This window comes from Ipomoea nil, unplaced genomic scaffold, assembly GCF_001879475.1.
Source record: "Ipomoea nil cultivar Tokyo-kokei standard unplaced genomic scaffold, Asagao_1.1 scaffold0813, whole genome shotgun sequence".
Taxonomy (NCBI): domain Eukaryota; kingdom Viridiplantae; phylum Streptophyta; class Magnoliopsida; order Solanales; family Convolvulaceae; genus Ipomoea; species Ipomoea nil.
This window is the reverse complement of record NW_017617241.1, coordinates 1,698,831-1,717,248: the sequence shown is the minus strand read 5'-3', so window position 1 is coordinate 1,717,248 and position 18,418 is coordinate 1,698,831. Positions and strand designations below refer to the sequence as shown.

Sequence of the window (18,418 nt, the reverse complement as noted above, 5' to 3'; positions counted from 1 at the left end):
TTGGACGGTGTAAAGTGTAAACTGGGATGACTGTATAATTTACTTAGCAGGCCCTTTACAACTCGGCCCATATTTGTTGGTTAATGGGCCAAAGCCCATGTCCGTATACAGCCACATCATCAGCTAATGCCATAGAAGATGATGATATGATTGATGAAAGAATAAAACAAGACATCTAATCATTAAAAAAAAAAGCATATAAACTAACACATCAACAATGCATTGTATTCAAAGTAGGAAAGGGAATTAAAAGTAGATTCTAGAGGTTGTTCGGTTAGGGTTAATGAGATAATTAATCACCAAACTTGTTAAATATTTTGATGATTGATACAAGGATATTCTTTGTTCCCGTATCTTTTTATTTTAGTGATAGAGGGGTTAAGTGTTATGTTAAAAAGACGAGGCACATGCAACATTCATGGAACCGTTATTGCAAATGGGGTCCCTAGGATCAGTTATCTTTGTTTTGCGGACAATTGCTTCATTTTTTGTATAGCTAATTCCTTGGAGTGCACGATTTTTAGAGAAGTTTTTGAAGAGTTTACTGTTGTGTATGATCAAGTCATAAATTATAGTAAATCAACCATTAATTTTAGCAATAATGTATATGAAGATAGTTACCGGGTGGTGAGTGAATTTTTGGGGGTTATGAGGGGGGATAGTGAGTGGCATTACTTGAGATTATATTCTCTAATTGGAAGGAAAAATAAAGAAGTTTTGGGATTTATAAGGGACAAGGTTATAGATAGAATTCGTAGTTGAAATGGGAGATTTATTTATTTCTTGGGAGGGGGGTATTGCTGAAAAATGTTGTACAACCTATCCCTACAATTGCTATGAGTATTTTCAGGTTTTGGGGTTGTGTGAGAAAATTGAGAGGGCGATGAACGCCTATTGGTGGAGATGTGAGGGAGATGGGAATATGGGGATTAGATGGAAGTCGTGGGAGAATATGTGTAATAAAAAAATGGAAGGATGGGTTTTTGGAGATTGAGTGACTTCAACTTGGAATTATTAGGGAACCGCGAAGGTTGCTTCAATATCCTGAATCTATGGTTTATCTATTGTATAAAGCCAAGTATTTTCTCAAATCATCATTATTGGATGCCAAAATTGGTATTTCATTTGGCGTAACATTATAGAGGTGCAAAGTATCATCAAGGATAATTATATATGGAGGGTGTGGAATGGGAAAACTATAAAAATATGAGAAAGACTCATGGATACTTCATATAATTTATATTTGTTAGGATAGTTATGTGGAGTTACAAGTGGTACAAACTGAGTTTCTCTCCAAACAAGATGGGCTGAGGATATCATTTCTGATTTGTTCAACCAGAGGAATAGGTGACTCATCATAAATATTCCTAAGTTAAGCTCATATGAAACAAAAGATGACAGAGGGATCTTTATTGTCAACAGCTGCTACAATTGCATAAAAGGAGAAGTTTAAAAACAATAAGACATGTAATCTCTAAACATTCATCATAAAGTTAAAACTTTTTTTGTGGCAGGCATGAACGAACTGCCTACCTACTGAATGTGAAATAGCAAAGGAGTGTTGGTTTTATGTGGGGGAATTTCGCACAAATGGAGCAAATTCATTCCAAGAGTGGGTGGGATTAAATTTCTCTATTATTGGAAAGGAAAAGTGTTGTGAGATGATCTGCTGGAGCATATGGAATGCAATAAATGGGAGAGTTTGGAATCAAAGAAATATTACAACTTTTGAGGTCCTGAGATAGGCTAAATTGTTCCTTTAAAATTGGAGAGAAGTCAGGTGTAAAAAACATTGGGAACATCGGGGAAGACTCTCATCTTGTGAAAAATGGAAGAAACCTCATTGGGATTGGCTCAAACTAAATGTAGACATATCCATAAATGAAGCGTAAAGGAAGATGGGCTTTGGATGCATACTGAGAGATTCAGATGGTATATTTGTCATGGCAAAAGAAATTTCCTGGACAAGTGCGTTCAAATCAAAAGTAGCAGAAGTAGTGGGGATCGCAAATTATGCTGTGCATCCGTATGCACCATGCATGGTGCATACGGATGCAAAAAACGACGTCGTTTTGGTTAAAAAACGCGCGTCCCACTTAAAAAAAAATAAGGTTCGATTTCCGGCAATAACATTTTTATATATCCATAAATTCATAACTATATATCCACAGTGAATGAATGAAGTAAAAATCCACAATGAATGAACTAAATATCCACAATGAATGAACTAAATATCTAGAAATTCATAATTATATATCCCTAAATTCATAACTATATATCCACAGTGAATGAATGAAGTAAATATCTACAATGAATGAACTAAATATCCACAATGATTGAACTATATATCCAGAAATTCATAACTATATATCCAGAAATTCATAACTATATATCCACAATAATGCTATTGCCGAGAATCGAACCTGGTTTTTTTTTTTTTTTTTTTTTTTAAGTGGGACGCGCGTTTTTAGTCAAAACGACGTCGTTTTGCATCGTACGCACTATGCATGGTACATTCGGTTGCACAACATAACTATTGAGTGGGGATTATGTAGGCTCTTAGTTGGGTAACAAATATGGGGTTGGAAACATACACAAGTCGAGACAGATGCACTTGACCAGTGTTTGCTAATCAATTTCAGTTTTAACCTAATCATTCAGGATGTTAGAGAAATAGCAAATCAATTGACCAGTGTTTGTTTTTTTTTTTTTTTTTACATGTAAAACGGTTTGTGAATATGGTGGCTTATTACTTGCAAAGAGTGTCATTTCTAAGTCAGGCTGTGTGGAATGGTTCAACATCCATCCTTTTTCCTTGTATGAAGCTTTAAGCTTCGATTCTCCGTTTTAATGAAAAATAGTTTCCTTTGTGTCAACAAAATTTAGATAGTTCGTTCATGGTATTTTTACATATATATTTCCCATAGTCCGTGTTACTCTCCACTCTATTCAACTAATTGTGTGCTCCGATTGAGATCGCATCCAACTAAGTTAAACCATCACACAATTTCAATTAATCATTACTTAGCCACACGCTTATACCGTTCTCCATAATTGACCTTTACCTAACACAGATAATTGCTGACACACTATGACTGATTTACGTTCCACTCCAAATCCATCCATTAGTAGCCTCTTAAAGATGATACCCCAATAGAATGCATATAACAACTTAAACTATGCCAAAGGGGCTGTGACTAACAAAATATAATGCTAATGTCGTGATTTTCTTAGGTTTGGTCATGCTTTTAGCTCTGTTGATTCTCCATAAATTTCATACACTTTTTGAAAAAACAAAAGAAGTTATTTTCGAAATTATTTAAAATTTAAATATTGTTTATTTTTATTAGTAGTATATTATAGGGTTGAATCGTTATCCTGGACCAAGGGCTGAATTTCATTTTCCAGCAGTCACAAAAATATGAAATATTTCCCATTTCTGTCTCCTTTGTATCTCCTACCAATGAATTCTACACCTATTTAACATACTCCGTACTGATCTTCGCTCATCAGAAACCCTAGAATTTATCGGCGAGGGGTTTCTTTCATCTCCCTTTTCTCTCTCTTTCTAGGTTTTAGCTTTGACCTTTCCAGATTCATTTTCCTCATGCCCCTTTTTTTGTTTTCGCACGAAGTTTCATTGTTGAGGATGGAGTTTTCATTTCTCTTGTAAACCTTTTACGAGGGTTTTGCTTTTTGCTAGTTTAAGAGGAAGATTTTGGGTTTCTGTAAATTTCGAATAGGAAATAATTAATTATATTTTGTTTTCTGGATAATTCTCTGGGTTTTTAGTTCTGTTCAAGAGTTGAAAATGGACGGATTTGAGGGTCCGGGTGGTATTGAATGCTCCAGCAATCCTCAAGATCTCAAACAAGTTGATTCTAATTCATCAGGTTCTCTTTTATTTGCAGTTTGATTTTTACGTGATTTTTTACTCATTCCAGATCTTAATGTAGAGCTACGTGAGTTGGGTTATGGTGTATTATACTGAAGAAGTAGTGATTGAGTTGAGAAGTTTCACAAACTCATTTTACAGGGTTGAGTGAGAGAATATCCCTTTGTGGGGTGTAGAGTTGGTAGAAATACTTCCTGGTTAAGACATCTTTGATTAGCTGATTTATTCCACAAACCTTTGTAATTGTACGATTTAGGTGGCATAGCAGTGTCAAATGGTGTTTCAAGTATGGAATGTGCACATAAAAGATATTTTGAATTTGATTTGCCGAATGTTCTTGATTTATAGCTTATGTTGTAACAATTGACTGTGGATTCCACAAATTTGTCACTTAACTTAATTCTATTCCAATTGCATTGTCTGTTTTTAGATATTAACTTTTCAGTTATTTGGCACAGGAAATGCTCTATTCGATGCATCACAGTATGCATTCTTTGGTAATGATGTAGTTGAAGAAGTTGAATTGGGGGGATTAGAAGACGAAGAGGATGATCTACCTCCACCTGGTTTTGATGATGTAGAGTATCAGTTGGAACAAGAAGAGGTTACTTCCAAAGCTTTGTGTCATTCAAGTTTTTGGTTTAATGAGTGTGTTGTTTCCTTAAATACATAATTTTTTATACCTCCCCACCCCCCTGAATTCTCATTCAATGCTATGTGATGCATATACCGATCAGTGGACTCTTGTTATATATCTAGTAATGGATTACCAAAGTCTAAATCGAACTTGTAAGTTAAAGTTGGTAATGCATTAATTAAACATTCCTTTCTCTCAGGGTGAAATGTTAGCATCATATTCTGACGTTGATGACCTTACCAGCACATTTTCAAAGGTAAACCATTCAACACACTAAATGAGTAAATCTGGTCTATTATCATTCTTTGTTTGGCATATGTAGAGTGTTGTGTGCAATTAATATTTGAACATATTATATTTACCCAATGTCTAGACAAATATGTTACAGTCCTATACATCCATACACAGACTAAACTGACTGCTTTCCTTTGTATTCAAAGTGTTCCTCCTATGTAACCGTGATACCTTACTATATCAGCAATACCATAACGGTGCTGCGTAGTTAATGTACTCTGATTTCAACCTGTTGTTGCCTAAAAGAGATTTTAAAATTTGGAATGTTATTTTTGCGGGCAATGAATAATGTCGGATTCTACTTTTTTGGACAACTTTTATTATTAAAATAATTCTTCTCCATTGTCCATTCATATAATTTGTTCTGGATTCTTCGTCATATGGGTGCTGTTACAGTTTGCTCTATTCTTTTATCAATGTTCTTAATTTTTTTATTAGCAGTTGAACAAGGTTGTCGGTAGCCCTACAAAGGCAGCATTTTTTGGTGATAGAGAATCCAGAGAAAGTGAGTTATGCATTTTTTATTTTCAGAGTTTTCTTATTCATCTGTATTCTTATATATTTTCTATATGCTTTGAATGTGAAAGAATTACTTAGCGTTTTAGCTACCATATCAATGTTATTAGGAAAATTAAGTCATGGCTGCAAAATATAGTACTTTTACTCTATACAAGTCACAACTAATTTTTCTAAACTTCAATCACTTGGGGGCTATAGCCTATAGTAACTGTTCTGTGTCTTCATTGCTTGTCCTGGCAGTGGGTTATTCTGTTGTATAATTGTTCTATTTAACATATTAATAGTGGTCCTAGTAGCACTACCCTATATGTACTAGTATACTGTATACTTGTGGCTCCAAACAATGCACGTCTTCATAGCTTAGAAAGTTCTAAATAGAATGATCAATCACTCCACTGAGGCTTAGTGGATTGATAGATTATTGATAAGAACATGATTTAAATTTGGGGTGCGCAAATTTTGTTTTCGCTAGAACCCACTCTACTTTGACCAAAACTGGTTGTCATGGATCAGGTGAAAGGGTTAGAATGCTAGCTTATCTGAAAATTTTGACCTCATTTTGGATTGGGTATCAGATTGTTGAAACATTATACGGATATATGTCCGTAACAACCTTTTAATTGCTTTTATTAAATTTCTTAATTTGTTGACATCATACTTTGATTCATTTATATTTAAAAAATTAATTTGATATCCTTTTCATGTTCATTATTGTATTTATATGTTTTTGTTTGGGATAAGGGTCAAATTGGTGCTCAAACTATTTGCAAAACAACAATTAGGCCATCAAAGTATAAAAAGCTCTAATTGAACGTCTCAACCTGTAAAAATGGTGTAATTGGGTCGTTTAACCTGAAAACTCCCAGTGCAAACTAGTACAATGTGATATGAAATTTCAATTGGCTTTGGCTTGTACAAATATGTTATAACATAGCCGTGATGTCGCAAATACGGTTTTAAACATTTTATTTTGGTTGCGAGGGGATCCCTCCTTTGTCTCCATAAAAACAATATTTTCAACTTCCCTATCTTATTTGAAGATTTGTGAAGGAGACCCCTCTTCCAATTAATGGAGGACGGAGGAGGCCCTCCAAATCTGGGTTTCCTTTGTCTCCATTTTGAAGTTTTTGGCTGCCATGGTAGCACTGATAGCTTTGCGTGTATGTGTGTGTATATATATAACTTGGATGCCTACCGGGTGAGCTCTGCCTACTTCTCGATGCTTGTTGTCTCCTTCTTCCACATCGGTGACTAAGAGATAGATGAAGGTGGTGACAGTGATGGGTGGCGAAGGCTGTGGCTGTTATCCAAATCTGCCTTGTCTGTTTTTGTTTTTGTTTTTTCTCCCTTTTTTTTTTTTTTTTTTTTTTTTAATAAAAATACATACATAATTGAATAATAATGTGATTTTGTTTATTTTGGATTTGATTTAGTTAGCTATTTCACTGCTTGGCTATTTATTGAGGAAATGAATTGATCCAAAGTGAACTCCTGAAGTTGGATTTATCTAGACCCAAAAAATCAATATGAAACTTTGTATTGGTTTTAGTTGCATTTTTTTGGGTACCCTTGAGCTTTTAGCAAATGAAGCCTAGCCAAAGATGTCTGTAAAGCAATTGTTAGTATTTGATTATTAAACAAAGCCATCTTTCATCTTTGGAAGTTTGGGAGATTTCTCTGACCAATTTGAAAATGTATTGCTAATATGTTTTTTTTCCCTTCTCTTTTTCAAAATAGTTGATTGCTATGGAGTAGTATTTTATTTTATTTTATTTTTTGTTCTTTTTTCTAGGTTCATCTGCCGCTGATTGTGTTCAAGAGGCAGATTTTCGTGATTGGTTTGATCAACGTGGCTTTGATGCTGAACGCAATGAGGAGAGCAAAAGATGGTTGTCCCATCCTTACTCTTCTTCTGCTCATCTTATTGAATCGAAGCCTTTGTACAGAGCACTGTCATACCCTGAGCAAGAACAACAGCTGCAGCACCAACAGCAGCGGCCGCAGCCACGGCAGCACATCTCTAGTGAAGCGATCCTTATCCCAAAGTCTTCTTTCACTTCATTTCCTCCTCCTGGTGCGCGGCTTCCTCAAGCTTCACCAAACAACCTTCCTAGTACTACATATCATCCTGGTGGACAGCCAATTCCAGTTTCTTCACCCAACTTTTCTCCGTTTTCTAGCCCTCAGAATCAGATGAATGCCATGCATCATGGATCACAATATGGTGGAGTCTTACCTCAGTTTTCAGCTCATGGGCATCAAGTGCATAATCGCATTCAAAATCAGTGGATGAACCAATCTACTTTAAACCCTGGAGAACATTCTACTCCCCCCAAGAATTTGATGCAACAGCAATTACCCCATCAAAATGGTTTGTTGCCCCAACAGGTGCCACAGCAACAAACCCAGCAACTTGGGCTGCAACATCCATTCCAGTTACCCTTTGGCACTTCAGGGATGCAGTCCCAACGATTCAATCACCATCAACCTCCAACATCTCAGATGAACAATTTTGAAATGTTTGGTTTAGCTGATTTTAAAGATCAAAGGACTGAACCTATGCTGAGAGGTAGGCAGGCTGCATGGTACTCTCCACTGGGTTTGGGCATCCGTAATCAGAGAAGTGACAGTGGTTGGCCAAAATTTAAATCCAAGTACATGTCAACAGATGAAATTGAGAATATTCTTCGAATGCAGCTTGCTGCCACTCATAGCAACGATCCCTATGTAGATGATTATTACCATCAAGCTTGTTTGGCGAAAAAATCTGCTGGTGCAAAGTTAAAACGTCATTTCTGCCCAACTCATCTGAGAGATGGCAGCTCCCAAAGTCGTGCTAATACTGAGGCACATGCATTTCTCCAGGTTGATGCACTTGGTAGGGTTTCCTTCTCCTCAATTCGCAGGCCACGCCCACTTCTTGAGGTTGACCCACCAAATTCATCTGCCACTAGTAGCAGTGAACAGAAAGTATCTGAAAAACCCTTGGAACAGGAGCCAATGCTCGCAGCTAGGGTGACCATTGAGGATGGGATCTGCCTCCTCCTTGATGTTGATGATATTGACCGCTTCCTACAATTTAGTCAAACTCAACTCCCAGATGGAGGGGAGCTGTTGAGTAGAAGGAGGCAAATGCTGTTGGAGGGTCTGGCATCATCACTTCATCTAGTCGATCCACTTGGCAAAAATGGTCAGTCAGTGGATATAGCACCCAAAGATGATCGTGTATTCTTAAGGATTATCTCACTTCCCAAAGGTCGGAAGCTGTTATCGCGATATCTTCAACTTCTATTTGCTGGCAGTGAACTTAGTAGGGTGGTGTGCATGGCCATTTTCCGGAATCTGAGGTTTTTGTTTGGGGTCCTTCCAGCAGACCATGGAGCTGCTGAGACAAGTAAAAATTTGGCAAAAACTGTTTCATTGTGTGTTGGAGACATGGATCTGAAAGTACTTGCTGCCTGCCTTGCATCTGTGGTTTGTTCAACTGAGCATCCTCCACTCCGTCCCGTTGGAAGCCCTGCTGGTGATGGGGCTTCTATAATTCTGAAATCTGTTCTGGAGAGGGCAACAGAACTGTTAAGGGATCCTCATGCTGGTGCGAAGTGCGGCATGCAAAACAGAGCATTCTGGCAGGCGTCTTTTGATGCTTTCTTTGGTTTACTTACAAAGTACTGCTTTAATAAATATGACTCCATCATGCAATCTTTCCTAACACAGGCCCCACAGAACATGGTGAATAATGGGTCTGATGCAGCCATAGCTATTAGCAGGGAAATGCCGGTTGAACTCTTGCGGGCAAGTCTTCCTCATACTAGTGATCAACAGCGAAAACTGCTATTGGATTTTACACAACGGTCTATGCCTGTGCCAAGTACTGGTAATCAAAGCGGAGTAAATGGTGGCATGTGACCAAGGGCCCTTGGTCAATAGTGTAATAAATTTACCCTTTACATATTTTGTCAAGACACAAGAAGGTAATAATCTGTGGAGGCTCAGGACTTGGTCTATGCCCCCTCGATTCTGAACATGGAAGGTAGTATTTTTTTAGATATAAAAATGTACATGTTGAAGCTTGCACCTTCTTCAGTACTGGTGCTATGGGAAAAAGTTGTTAAGCTGGTTGGGTAGCAGCATGTATTATGGAGCATGCCATATGTGTTTTTTTTTTTTTTTTTTCAAAAATGTTTCTCCTAGTGGGAGCTTATTTTGATGCTCTGTGGTGGTGCTGTCTTTATTAGTAGTAGTAGAGATTTAGAAGGGGGTATAAATATTAGAGTATCCAAATGATGATGGGAAGAATTTTTACTACTTTGTGATGTTGAATGCTTTGATACAAGTAATTGATGTTTGATATATGTTTGTAGGTTATTCTGACATGCCCAATTGCCCATATTTTCATTATTTTGTTTTTGTTCCATGTTTCTTCATAGTCATAGTGCCACTGTCTGCCATGCCATCCATAATGGTGTGGTGTTTGTCAGTTTTCAGGTTTAACAATTTTGTTCAATACTCTAATTCTAAATCTATCCTCACGGACGGACCTTAAATCATTGTCAATTACCTTGTGATGGTCGCAATATTGCATTATCAAGCCATTCCCCAACCCCCCAGGGAAAAAATCTCTCCTTTGTTGTAAATATATCATAAGTGGCCATTATCCTACTTTTAACTGTTAAGAGTCTATTATTAGTAGTAGTTGTGTTACGGTAAGACTTGTATTATTGTATTCTTATATTATCTTTGTATCGGCTTGTTATTAGTCCCGGATTATTCTTCCCATGGCGGCGCTCGTTGGCAATTCGTCCAAATTCCAAACGGATTGTTTCCAATGCTGCTCTTTCGGCTCCGTTGTAGTCGAATGTCATTCTCTTCCTCCCATCATTTTATTATTAGTAGTTGTGTAACGGTAGAACTCGTATTTTTGTATTCTTATATTGGCCCTGTTTGGTAAAATGGCTGTTAGCTGATAGCTGTTAACTGTTAGCTGATTGTGTTAATTAGAGGGTATAAATAGTTGATAACATTAGCTGATTGTAGAAAAGTGTTTGGTAAATTAGCTGTTAGCTGATAGCTGTTTGGTATAATTTCTTTTCTCAAAAAGCTAATTGAAAAAGTTGTTTGGGGTAGCTTTTTAAATTTTAGCCTTTTGGAGTTGCAAAAAGCTAATTAACCAAACATTTATATTGATATTTTAACTAAATCAAACAATTAATAGTGATCAAATAAGCCAAAATTGACCTATAGGCCAATTTTTTACCAAACAGGGCCATTATCTTTGTAGTCATCTTAACTTGATTGAATACATTTTTTTTTCCCATGAATGTTGTATGTATATATACATTGGCAGTTATCAATAAAAATGGTCCTGAGCAGTTCTTGCATCTTTCGAGTCTTTCTTCATTTTCCTTTTCATTTGTATAATTTTGAATGTAAAATTGATACAAGGATACACTGAAATTACAATTTTTTTTTTTTTTAATCAAGGACAAAATTAATAAAATTTTAATAGTGGAGGACCAAATTGGGTATTAACTCTTTAAACAATTACACAATACAGGAGACACTTTAGGAGTTAGGACGAAGGCACGCTGAAACGATATGTATTAGAGTTTCAATCGACGTTTGCTTCACTTACTTGGAGCTTAGGTCTTTCTGTAACTATGTCTGATGACGTTCCTGAAAATCGTCTACCGGACTCCACTGAGGACGGGATACCTTCCGTTGCCGGCGACGGCAATGACGATGAGAGCAATACCTCAACTTCTCCCATGGGTATAGGCCTGTCCACCTTGATTTCATCTGTAATTAGGGAGTTCGATAGCAGAGCTGACGCCACTTCCCGCAGTCAAGATCAACTCTCCTTCGCCCTCGATCGTCTCACCGGAGGTCAAATGCCTGAATTCTTAGCAATTTCCTACTGCTTTTATATCGACTATTGTTTTACCAAATGAATTACGAATTAAGAAGTAGGGTTTTTTTTTAGCAGCCACATTTGTGCTTTTACTTGGTCGTGAATTGAGTATTTGAAATGCCAATTCCTGCTGAAAGTTCTCTATCGAATTGCATCACCAGTGTGTAATTATTTACCCGTCTTGCTAAACCTTTTGGGTTTGTTAAACTGACAATACGTTTTGGCAGAGCTTGACAAGCTGTTGGAGGATGCACCGTTGCCTTTCATCATGCAACATGCCGCTAGGATTTCTGGTGTTAGAAAGAGAGTCACATCTTTAAATTCAGTTTTGAAGTCTATACAAAGACGAGTCGATAATATAGACCGGATGCTGCTAGCAGGTTTGATGCAGGGTTCATTTCTTGGTTATCATCTATCCACTTATCATATCCCATGTTTCCTACATTGTGCTGTGGTTGATATGCATAGTTGCAGCAAAAATACTCTTGATTCTAACATAGTTTGTTGATTGTCAATGTGAAGTGCCATTAACTACTGTCAATGTGATATGCACATTAATACTTCATATTTCTACATCGGCGGTGCAAATTGCTAGGATAGGGGATTTAGTATGACTATCATACTAGATGTAGAGTTGGTGTTCATGAAGGCATGAGTGCTTATAATGAGATGATGGCAAAGGTTTTAGTTCTGGATGAATGTACGTACCATTAACCAGTGTGTGAATTTACATCATAACACTGACCTAGTTTTAGATCACTACTCTGTGATATAGATCCCGTAGTTGATGATTGGCTGACATTATTTGGAATATGGGAAGCTATGATCTAGAGATTTCCATCACAGAGTAATTTGATTAGGTCAGTGGTTTTGTTGGCAATAAATTGTATCCCTCAAATGAACATTGTCCAATCGGTGTAGCACTAATAAAACATTGATAGGTGAAAATGGAATCTTATTCTCTCCATTGTCATTTGAGATCTGCAAAGGATATATAGATGTTTTTGGAGTTAGGAATCCTCTTCTGTTTTCATCGGAGTATCACGTACCCTGTTATAAATTGAATCATAGCCAGTAATTTGGTTTAACTTTAGAAGGGAAGTTTCCTTTGGTATATGACTCTGATATGTTATTTTTTTGGACAATTGGACAATGATGCAATATGTGCACTTTGCTTTTGCATTTTAGTTGGTATCTACTGCCTAGGGGCTAGGCTAAAAATGTATTCATGACAAGGATAAAATTTAATTCACATTTTTTAACCTGCAGAAAACAAGATGGGAGAAGATGGTGGACAACATTAAGGGGTGTCATTGAAGAGGTAAAAACAGTTTCACACACACATATATATATATTATGTATTTAAAATATTAAGTAAATGCAATGGTACCCATGCAAGACATGGATATTATTCCATATTTGATATGATTGAGTTTGACCTTTTTGGCTGATTTATCAAATATTGGCAATTCATTAGTTACGGGTTTAAAAATTTGCTAGTAGCATGATAAAATTATTTTTCGTTTCAATTTTTTTTTTCTTTTTTTCTTTTTCTGTAGGAATAGTAATAAAACGAATTATTCGTCCAAGACAATTATGAAAATGAGGTTCAGAGTGTGGCAAGACCAGCAGTTAATATATTTCTTTGATTGTGATAATTTGATTTCTGCTGGCAGGTTTGAGCACGTTGCTTTGCTGCATGGTATGTTGGCCTCACCTGTTTGCTTGTGCTTGTCCTAGAGTTGCTAATGTGGTTGGGCAAAAGGATTGTGAATAATTATGATGGTGACTTGTGTGCTGTATGTGTAATTCCCAACATTCAACATGATAGTGCATGATTGTCATTGTTGCTTGACATGAAACTGGTTATTGTTCAATCACTTTGATTTCTCATTTTATTATTGAACCAACCCCCCAATGTAGAATCTGTCTTTACTTCTCTATATAATCGCCTCTTATTATTCTTGTCTAGAGGAGCTGGACACAGCGAGCGTATTGCCATATCTGGTAGAAGTGTCTAACACTGGGACTCAGGCAAGTCCAATGCTAGCTAGCTAGCTTATCGAATATTTTGTTGAATCGTTGGTTCATTTCTGTGCTTATATCTCAGGGTGGATTGATATATTCACTATATATTCCGTCAATATCTTGCCTTGTTTCCCATTCTTTCTCATCCTCCGTCTCCGATATGTGAAGATAGAACTCTCTCAAATGCACTCATTTTGTCGCCTGTCGGGTGGGTGTTTTTATCTTGGACTCATTTTGTCCCTCTCTTGTCTTTCTAATATGCAAAATCATTAGTCAACACCCCTCTCCTTTTTGTGCTTCTTTTGGGTTCTTGTCGGGTGGACTCAACGTGGCCTAAATTGAAAAATGTTATCAAAAAGTTTGGGACTTGGGTGCGAACTATAGTCTAAGAACAAGCATCAAACCACTTTCTTAATCCCCTTATCAATTCTCATCCCATCACCAAAAAGTTACTCCATATTACATATATTCTCTGTTTTTACTTCATTATTTTCACTCCCTGCAATTGGTTTATTTTTACCCTATTAGTCTCAATAAAAATATTAATATCAAAATTTTGTGCGTAGGAGTAAAAGTTGAAAGTGGGAGTTTGGTTACCAAAACTAAAATTATTCCGCTCTACTGTTTGGCGCCAAAGAATTTTCCATTCCATAATACTCAGTCACATCGCCTTGACCAAGCCGCCACGCGTCAATTTACAATTCGTTGTAAACAGTGGACCCACCGTACTGTTGTCCCTATCTATGTGCTCCTCTCCTCTCCTCGTAATGCACCACACTCCGTTAGCGTAACTACTCAACGCTATCCTCCTTCAAACCCTAGCGGCTAGCTCGCCGTGACAATACTGCACATACTATATTTATAATATATATCTCTGCATTTTCAAGGTGATTGAGATTCCCTTTCATATCTTGTTTATTATAGTCTACACCATTCATTGTCTTGCTTTTCAGCCGATAACAAGAAGTTGAATGAGAGCCAGCCATGGCGTCCGCCTGCGTCAACACCATTGGAATGTCGCCCGAATCCTTTCTCGACTGTCCTCCGCCTAAGTACCAGTCCTATGGTTGGTTGAGTCCGCGAGTTTCCTACAGTCGGGAGTTTCCGGCCGACTCGGACTCCACAAACACTGCCGGACCTAAGCATTCTTCTCTGTTGCCGGACAAGTGTGCCGCTGACGATAAGCTCGAGGACTCAGATCCCGCCAAAGATGTAGGAGATTTCGAGTTCCGCCTCGACGATCCGGCCATTATGCTTCCGGCGGACGAGCTCTTCTCTGACGGAAAGCTCGTGCCGCTACAGCTCTCGATGATCCGCCCAGTGGCGACGTCAGCAGCCATGCCAACGTCTATGGAGGTTAGATCGCCGGATACGCCCAAACTGCGAATCAGAAATGAGATTTGCGGTACGGATCCATACCTCTTCTCTCCAAAGGCACCTAGGTGTTCCAGTCGGTGGAAGGAGCTTCTAGGACTGAAGAAACTCTACCAGAACAGCAATGCAAAGCAGGATACTCAGAAGACATCTTCTTCCTCCTTGCAGGGCAACAACGGACATAAATCTCTGAAAAATTTCCTACACCGTAGTTCAAAATCTCTGCACACATCTATTGACGCGTCGCTCAGCCAGCCTTTGCTAAAGGACTCCGACAACGAGTCGGTATCGGTTTCCTCCAGGTTATCACTGTCTTCATCTTCTTCCGGGCACGAGCACGACGATCTCCCCCGTCTATCCCTCGATTCCGAGAAACCAAATGGTCACACTCGCAGTGCAAGTCAAAATATCAATCCTCCTCGAGTTCGTGTGGTGAAGCCGAGGGCGTTATCATCCGAGAATCCCACCGCCTCGCGAGTGGGCCGAAGCCCAATGCGGAGAGCAGCAGAAGCTACTACCTCCACGACACTCCGTGGTGTCTCTGTCGATAGTCCACGCATGAACTCATCCGGGAAAATCGTTTTTCACAGCTTGGAGAGAAGCTCAAGTAGTCCAAGCAGTTTCAATGGTGGTCCCAGATACAAGCACAGAGGAATGGAGCGGTCTTACTCGGCAAACGTTCGTGTCACTCCGGTTCTAAACGTTCCTGTTTGTTCACTCAGGGGCTCTTCTAAGTCTGGTGTTTTTGGATTCCCTTTATTTTCTTCTTCACAACCGAAGAAGGAATCCGGTAGCTCTAGTAGTGGAAATGGCGGTGGAAGCAAAGCCCACCAGAGTATCGCCAAGCACCGGACTGATCGTATCAAAGAATGATGATAAGTTCTCGTACAAGAGTACGGTAATTCGATCTCAACTTTTTTTGCAAAAAGAAAAAAAAATATTTCCCATATTGCTTCTGCCTTTTATTAACTCTTAGATTAGATGGTGAGTGTTGTATTCGGTGTTGAATATTTTCCTTTTTTCTAGACTCAAATCATGTAAATAGGTAGATTTCCCCCCCTTTTTTTTTTCGTTGGCCTATGCTAATGTTGATGTTGAAGTTGAAGTGAAGTGATTAATTTAATTTTGCCGTCGGCATTTTGTGAATCATGATCGCCATCATGTTCTTCCTAACTTAACTTGCTTTACCAGAAAGCCATGCGAATCTCTGATTCCCTCCCCCACCCACCTTTTCATAAAGTGGATGCATAATAGCATGATGTGAAACTGAAGTGTAGTTTTGTGATGTGCGCGGACGCGCCGGGGGGAGGTCGTGACTGTGAAATTTATTTGATGTTATAGCAGCAGCTGTTGCATCTGCATCTGTAGGGGAACATTGACATGCATTTGCTTGTTTGTATGTACTTTGCTAATATGATATTTGCTGTGCTGCTCTTTACTGGTATTTCTTTCTTCAATTATTGGGATTTTCTTTATTTTATTTTTTTTGGGAATGATGACCCGATTTTGAATTCTTCGTCAGACTCTGCCAACTATGCTCTTCTTTTCCCCGTCAGTCTGATCCCATCCCATTTTCCTCAGTTTATGCTTTTTATTATCATAACATTTCAAAATGCAGCATACTATTGAGAGAGATTTGAGGACGGCCAAGCACTTTGTTTTTTATATTCTTGCTTAAATTAAAGCTAGGGAGTAATATTTATATACAGTAGTTTTTGGGTGGTATTAGTGATAGTGTCCCTACCCATAGGGAGGGGGTGAGTGTAAAAAACAGTGGTAATAAAGGTTTCCCATGTGTGATCCCTGGGCTGTGAGTTGGGCGCAGGGGTGGGGGGTGAGTTGTTAATAATATATGTATGAAGAAAGCAGTGCTTCAGTTGTCGTTGTCTATGGGGCGTGGGGTGGCGTAGCCAGGCAGGTTAAGGTCGCTGCAGAATTTGTGATGGCTTAGCTGTCGCGCTGCTACAACACTGGTGTTTGATTTGACGTCAAGGGAAAAGCGTAACAGATTATTTATTTTTTATATATTAAAGAAATGTGAAATTACTTAAGAGTGTAGAGTGTAGTAGGTGTGAAGGAAGGAACAGCGAAACCCCTGGGCCTGGGTAGCTTGGCTAGCATCCTCCTACACTTTTATCGTTACTATAGGGTCTGGGTTGGGCAAGGGCGGTGGGGATGAAGTCCAGGCAGCTCTGGCGTGACGACGAAATATGGTCCCCCCATATTTTGGATTGTGTTAGCTAGCTTCTACGGTCCGGTCCGGAGTAGGTTATTATTCATCTCTTTCGCTGTGGCAAGTGGCAACCATAAATATTTACCGTCTGTGTGTGTGTGTGTGTCTGGGCTTGGAACTTGGAAGAAGACTTTTGCAAATTTCTTTCTTGTTCCGTCCCGTGTATAGTAGGATGGAAGGAAGTGTAGGTGAATCAGCGAGGGAAGAGGGGCTAGATCTATCGCCAAAAAATGTACAGTACTCTACTCCGTAATAAATTTTAAATCTCAATAAGTAACTAAGTATCCGTTGGGGCACATGCATGATGCATGATATGATGGCCCGCCCAGTGGAGTCTTTCCTTGAATTCATACAATACAATGCATGCTCGGTGAGTGTGCAAATGCTTTATTATTCTGTGGCCATTCCACACTGAACTGTCGTTAATGGCCTCTTTCTCCATCACACTTGCCTTCCTTTTTTGTTATTACATTACATACTCTCTCATATACAATTAATTACTATTAATAAAGCTGTACAACATTTTATGGTTTTCTTTTATCTATATTAAAAAACAAAACACTTTTTAAAAAAAAACTCAGAAAAGAATCCTCAGGGCCAGCTGAAAAAAGATTGAAAAACGTGACTTGTGAACTGTCCTCTCTGTCTCTCTCCTCAGATTCCTCCACCGGCCACCATTACTAACTCTTGCAACTGCACCAGCAGCTAACCTCTTTCCCCCACGTTGTTGAATTCTCACGCCAAATTTAAACAACTAACATTGTAGCCGGCCGTCTTCGTCGTCGTAGTCGTAAAATCTGCAACCGGGGCCGGGGGTAGTTGTAGTCGTCGCAGTCGCAGAAAGCATGGTGCATATAGCTGCGCTTGAGTGTACGGTATTTTTTGTTGTTTTGTGTGGGTCGCAGCGATAATGAAAAAGGTGAGATTGTGACGCTAACAGATTGGTGTCCCACTCCTTCCCTCCCACCCATTGCTTTTTAGCTGGACGCACAGTATCGCTCACATTATCCGACAAATTTAACCCTATTCAATTCTCCCCTACTTCTGTACAACAACATATCCAAAATAGTAACTCTTCAGATTCCTATATCAATCTCATCATCACACACCCAATCCCATTCAACACTTACATTTAAACAAACCCTAGATAAACCAGATTGTTAATACAATTACATTAGATTTTGGGTTAGTTAGTTGGATCCTAATACGATTATCTCATCCAAAATGCAATTTTAAAACAAAAATCCATACATATTACTACATTATTACTGCATACTTCAATTTTTCCATTTTTTCTTTTAGGTGTGTTTGGTAAATTGTTTATAGTCGTTAGCTATTAGCTGATGAGTTAGTGAGTTTGAATAGTTGATAGCATTAGTGGATTGTAAAAATATGTTTGGTAAATTAATTGTTAGCTTATAGCTTATTACACAAAATGACTTTCTCACAAAACTTAAGGAAAAAGAAATTTTTAGTAGCTTTTTGAAGCAATAAGATGTTACAAAAAAACTAATTAATCAAGCACTT

At 38.3% G+C, this 18,418-nt stretch overlaps 3 protein-coding genes across 7 annotated transcripts; all 3 read left to right on the top strand.

Annotated features, from left to right (window-relative positions):
- Positions 1–3,244: 3,244 nt before the first annotated feature.
- LOC109178275 lies at positions 3,245–9,721 on the top strand. Of its 2 annotated transcripts, none has more exons than XM_019327895.1 (5): positions 3,245–3,893; positions 4,354–4,499; positions 4,732–4,788; positions 5,268–5,331; positions 7,138–9,721. In XM_019327895.1, the coding sequence occupies exons 1-5, from the start codon at positions 3,812–3,814 to the stop codon at positions 9,252–9,254; spliced, it is 2,466 nt and encodes an 821-aa protein (XP_019183440.1). In that variant the 5' UTR covers positions 3,245–3,811; the 3' UTR covers positions 9,255–9,721. The 2 variants fall into 2 exon arrangements, with proteins under 2 accessions (XP_019183440.1, XP_019183439.1); XM_019327894.1 differs by having other exon boundaries at positions 5,265–5,331.
- Positions 9,722–10,905: 1,184 nt separating this feature from the next.
- On the top strand, positions 10,906–13,304 carry LOC109178227. Of its 4 annotated transcripts, XM_019327836.1 has the most exons (5): positions 10,906–11,231; positions 11,484–11,660; positions 12,526–12,577; positions 12,933–12,958; positions 13,229–13,304. In XM_019327836.1, exons 1-3 carry the CDS (start codon positions 11,006–11,008, stop codon positions 12,558–12,560), a joined length of 438 nt encoding a protein of 145 aa, XP_019183381.1. In that variant the 5' UTR covers positions 10,906–11,005; the 3' UTR covers positions 12,561–12,577; positions 12,933–12,958; positions 13,229–13,304. The 4 variants fall into 4 exon arrangements, with proteins under 4 accessions (XP_019183381.1, XP_019183380.1, XP_019183382.1 ...); XM_019327835.1 differs by lacking the exon at positions 13,229–13,304 and having other exon boundaries at positions 12,933–13,217; XM_019327837.1 differs by lacking the exon at positions 13,229–13,304 and having other exon boundaries at positions 10,907–11,231; positions 11,484–11,648; positions 12,933–13,217.
- A 129-nt stretch (positions 13,305–13,433) lies between these two features.
- Positions 13,434–15,804, top strand: LOC109178225. Its single transcript, XM_019327832.1, has 2 exons — positions 13,434–13,492; positions 14,238–15,804. Exon 2 carries the CDS (start codon positions 14,269–14,271, stop codon positions 15,529–15,531), a length of 1,263 nt encoding a protein of 420 aa, XP_019183377.1. The 5' UTR covers positions 13,434–13,492; positions 14,238–14,268; the 3' UTR covers positions 15,532–15,804.
- The last annotated feature ends 2,614 nt before the right edge of the window (positions 15,805–18,418 follow it).

Excerpts from the sequence above, each read along its gene's own strand:
- LOC109178275 (XM_019327894.1), top strand. The coding sequence starts at position 3,812 with ATGGACGGATTTGAGGGTCCGGGTGGTATTGAATGCTCCAGCAATCCT. Across the intron at positions 4,789-5,264 it reads TTACCAGCACATTTTCAAAG|CAGTTGAACAAGGTTGTCGG; the intron begins GTAAACCATTCA and ends TTTTTTTATTAG. Across the intron at positions 5,332-7,137 it reads TGATAGAGAATCCAGAGAAA|GTTCATCTGCCGCTGATTGT; the intron begins GTGAGTTATGCA and ends TCTTTTTTCTAG.
- LOC109178227 (XM_019327836.1), top strand. The coding sequence starts at position 11,006 with ATGTCTGATGACGTTCCTGAAAATCGTCTACCGGACTCCACTGAGGAC. Across the intron at positions 11,232-11,483 it reads CCTCGATCGTCTCACCGGAG|AGCTTGACAAGCTGTTGGAG; the intron begins GTCAAATGCCTG and ends ACGTTTTGGCAG. Across the intron at positions 11,661-12,525 it reads GATGCAGGGTTCATTTCTTG|AAAACAAGATGGGAGAAGAT; the intron begins GTTATCATCTAT and ends TTTAACCTGCAG.
- LOC109178225 (XM_019327832.1), top strand. The coding sequence starts at position 14,269 with ATGGCGTCCGCCTGCGTCAACACCATTGGAATGTCGCCCGAATCCTTT.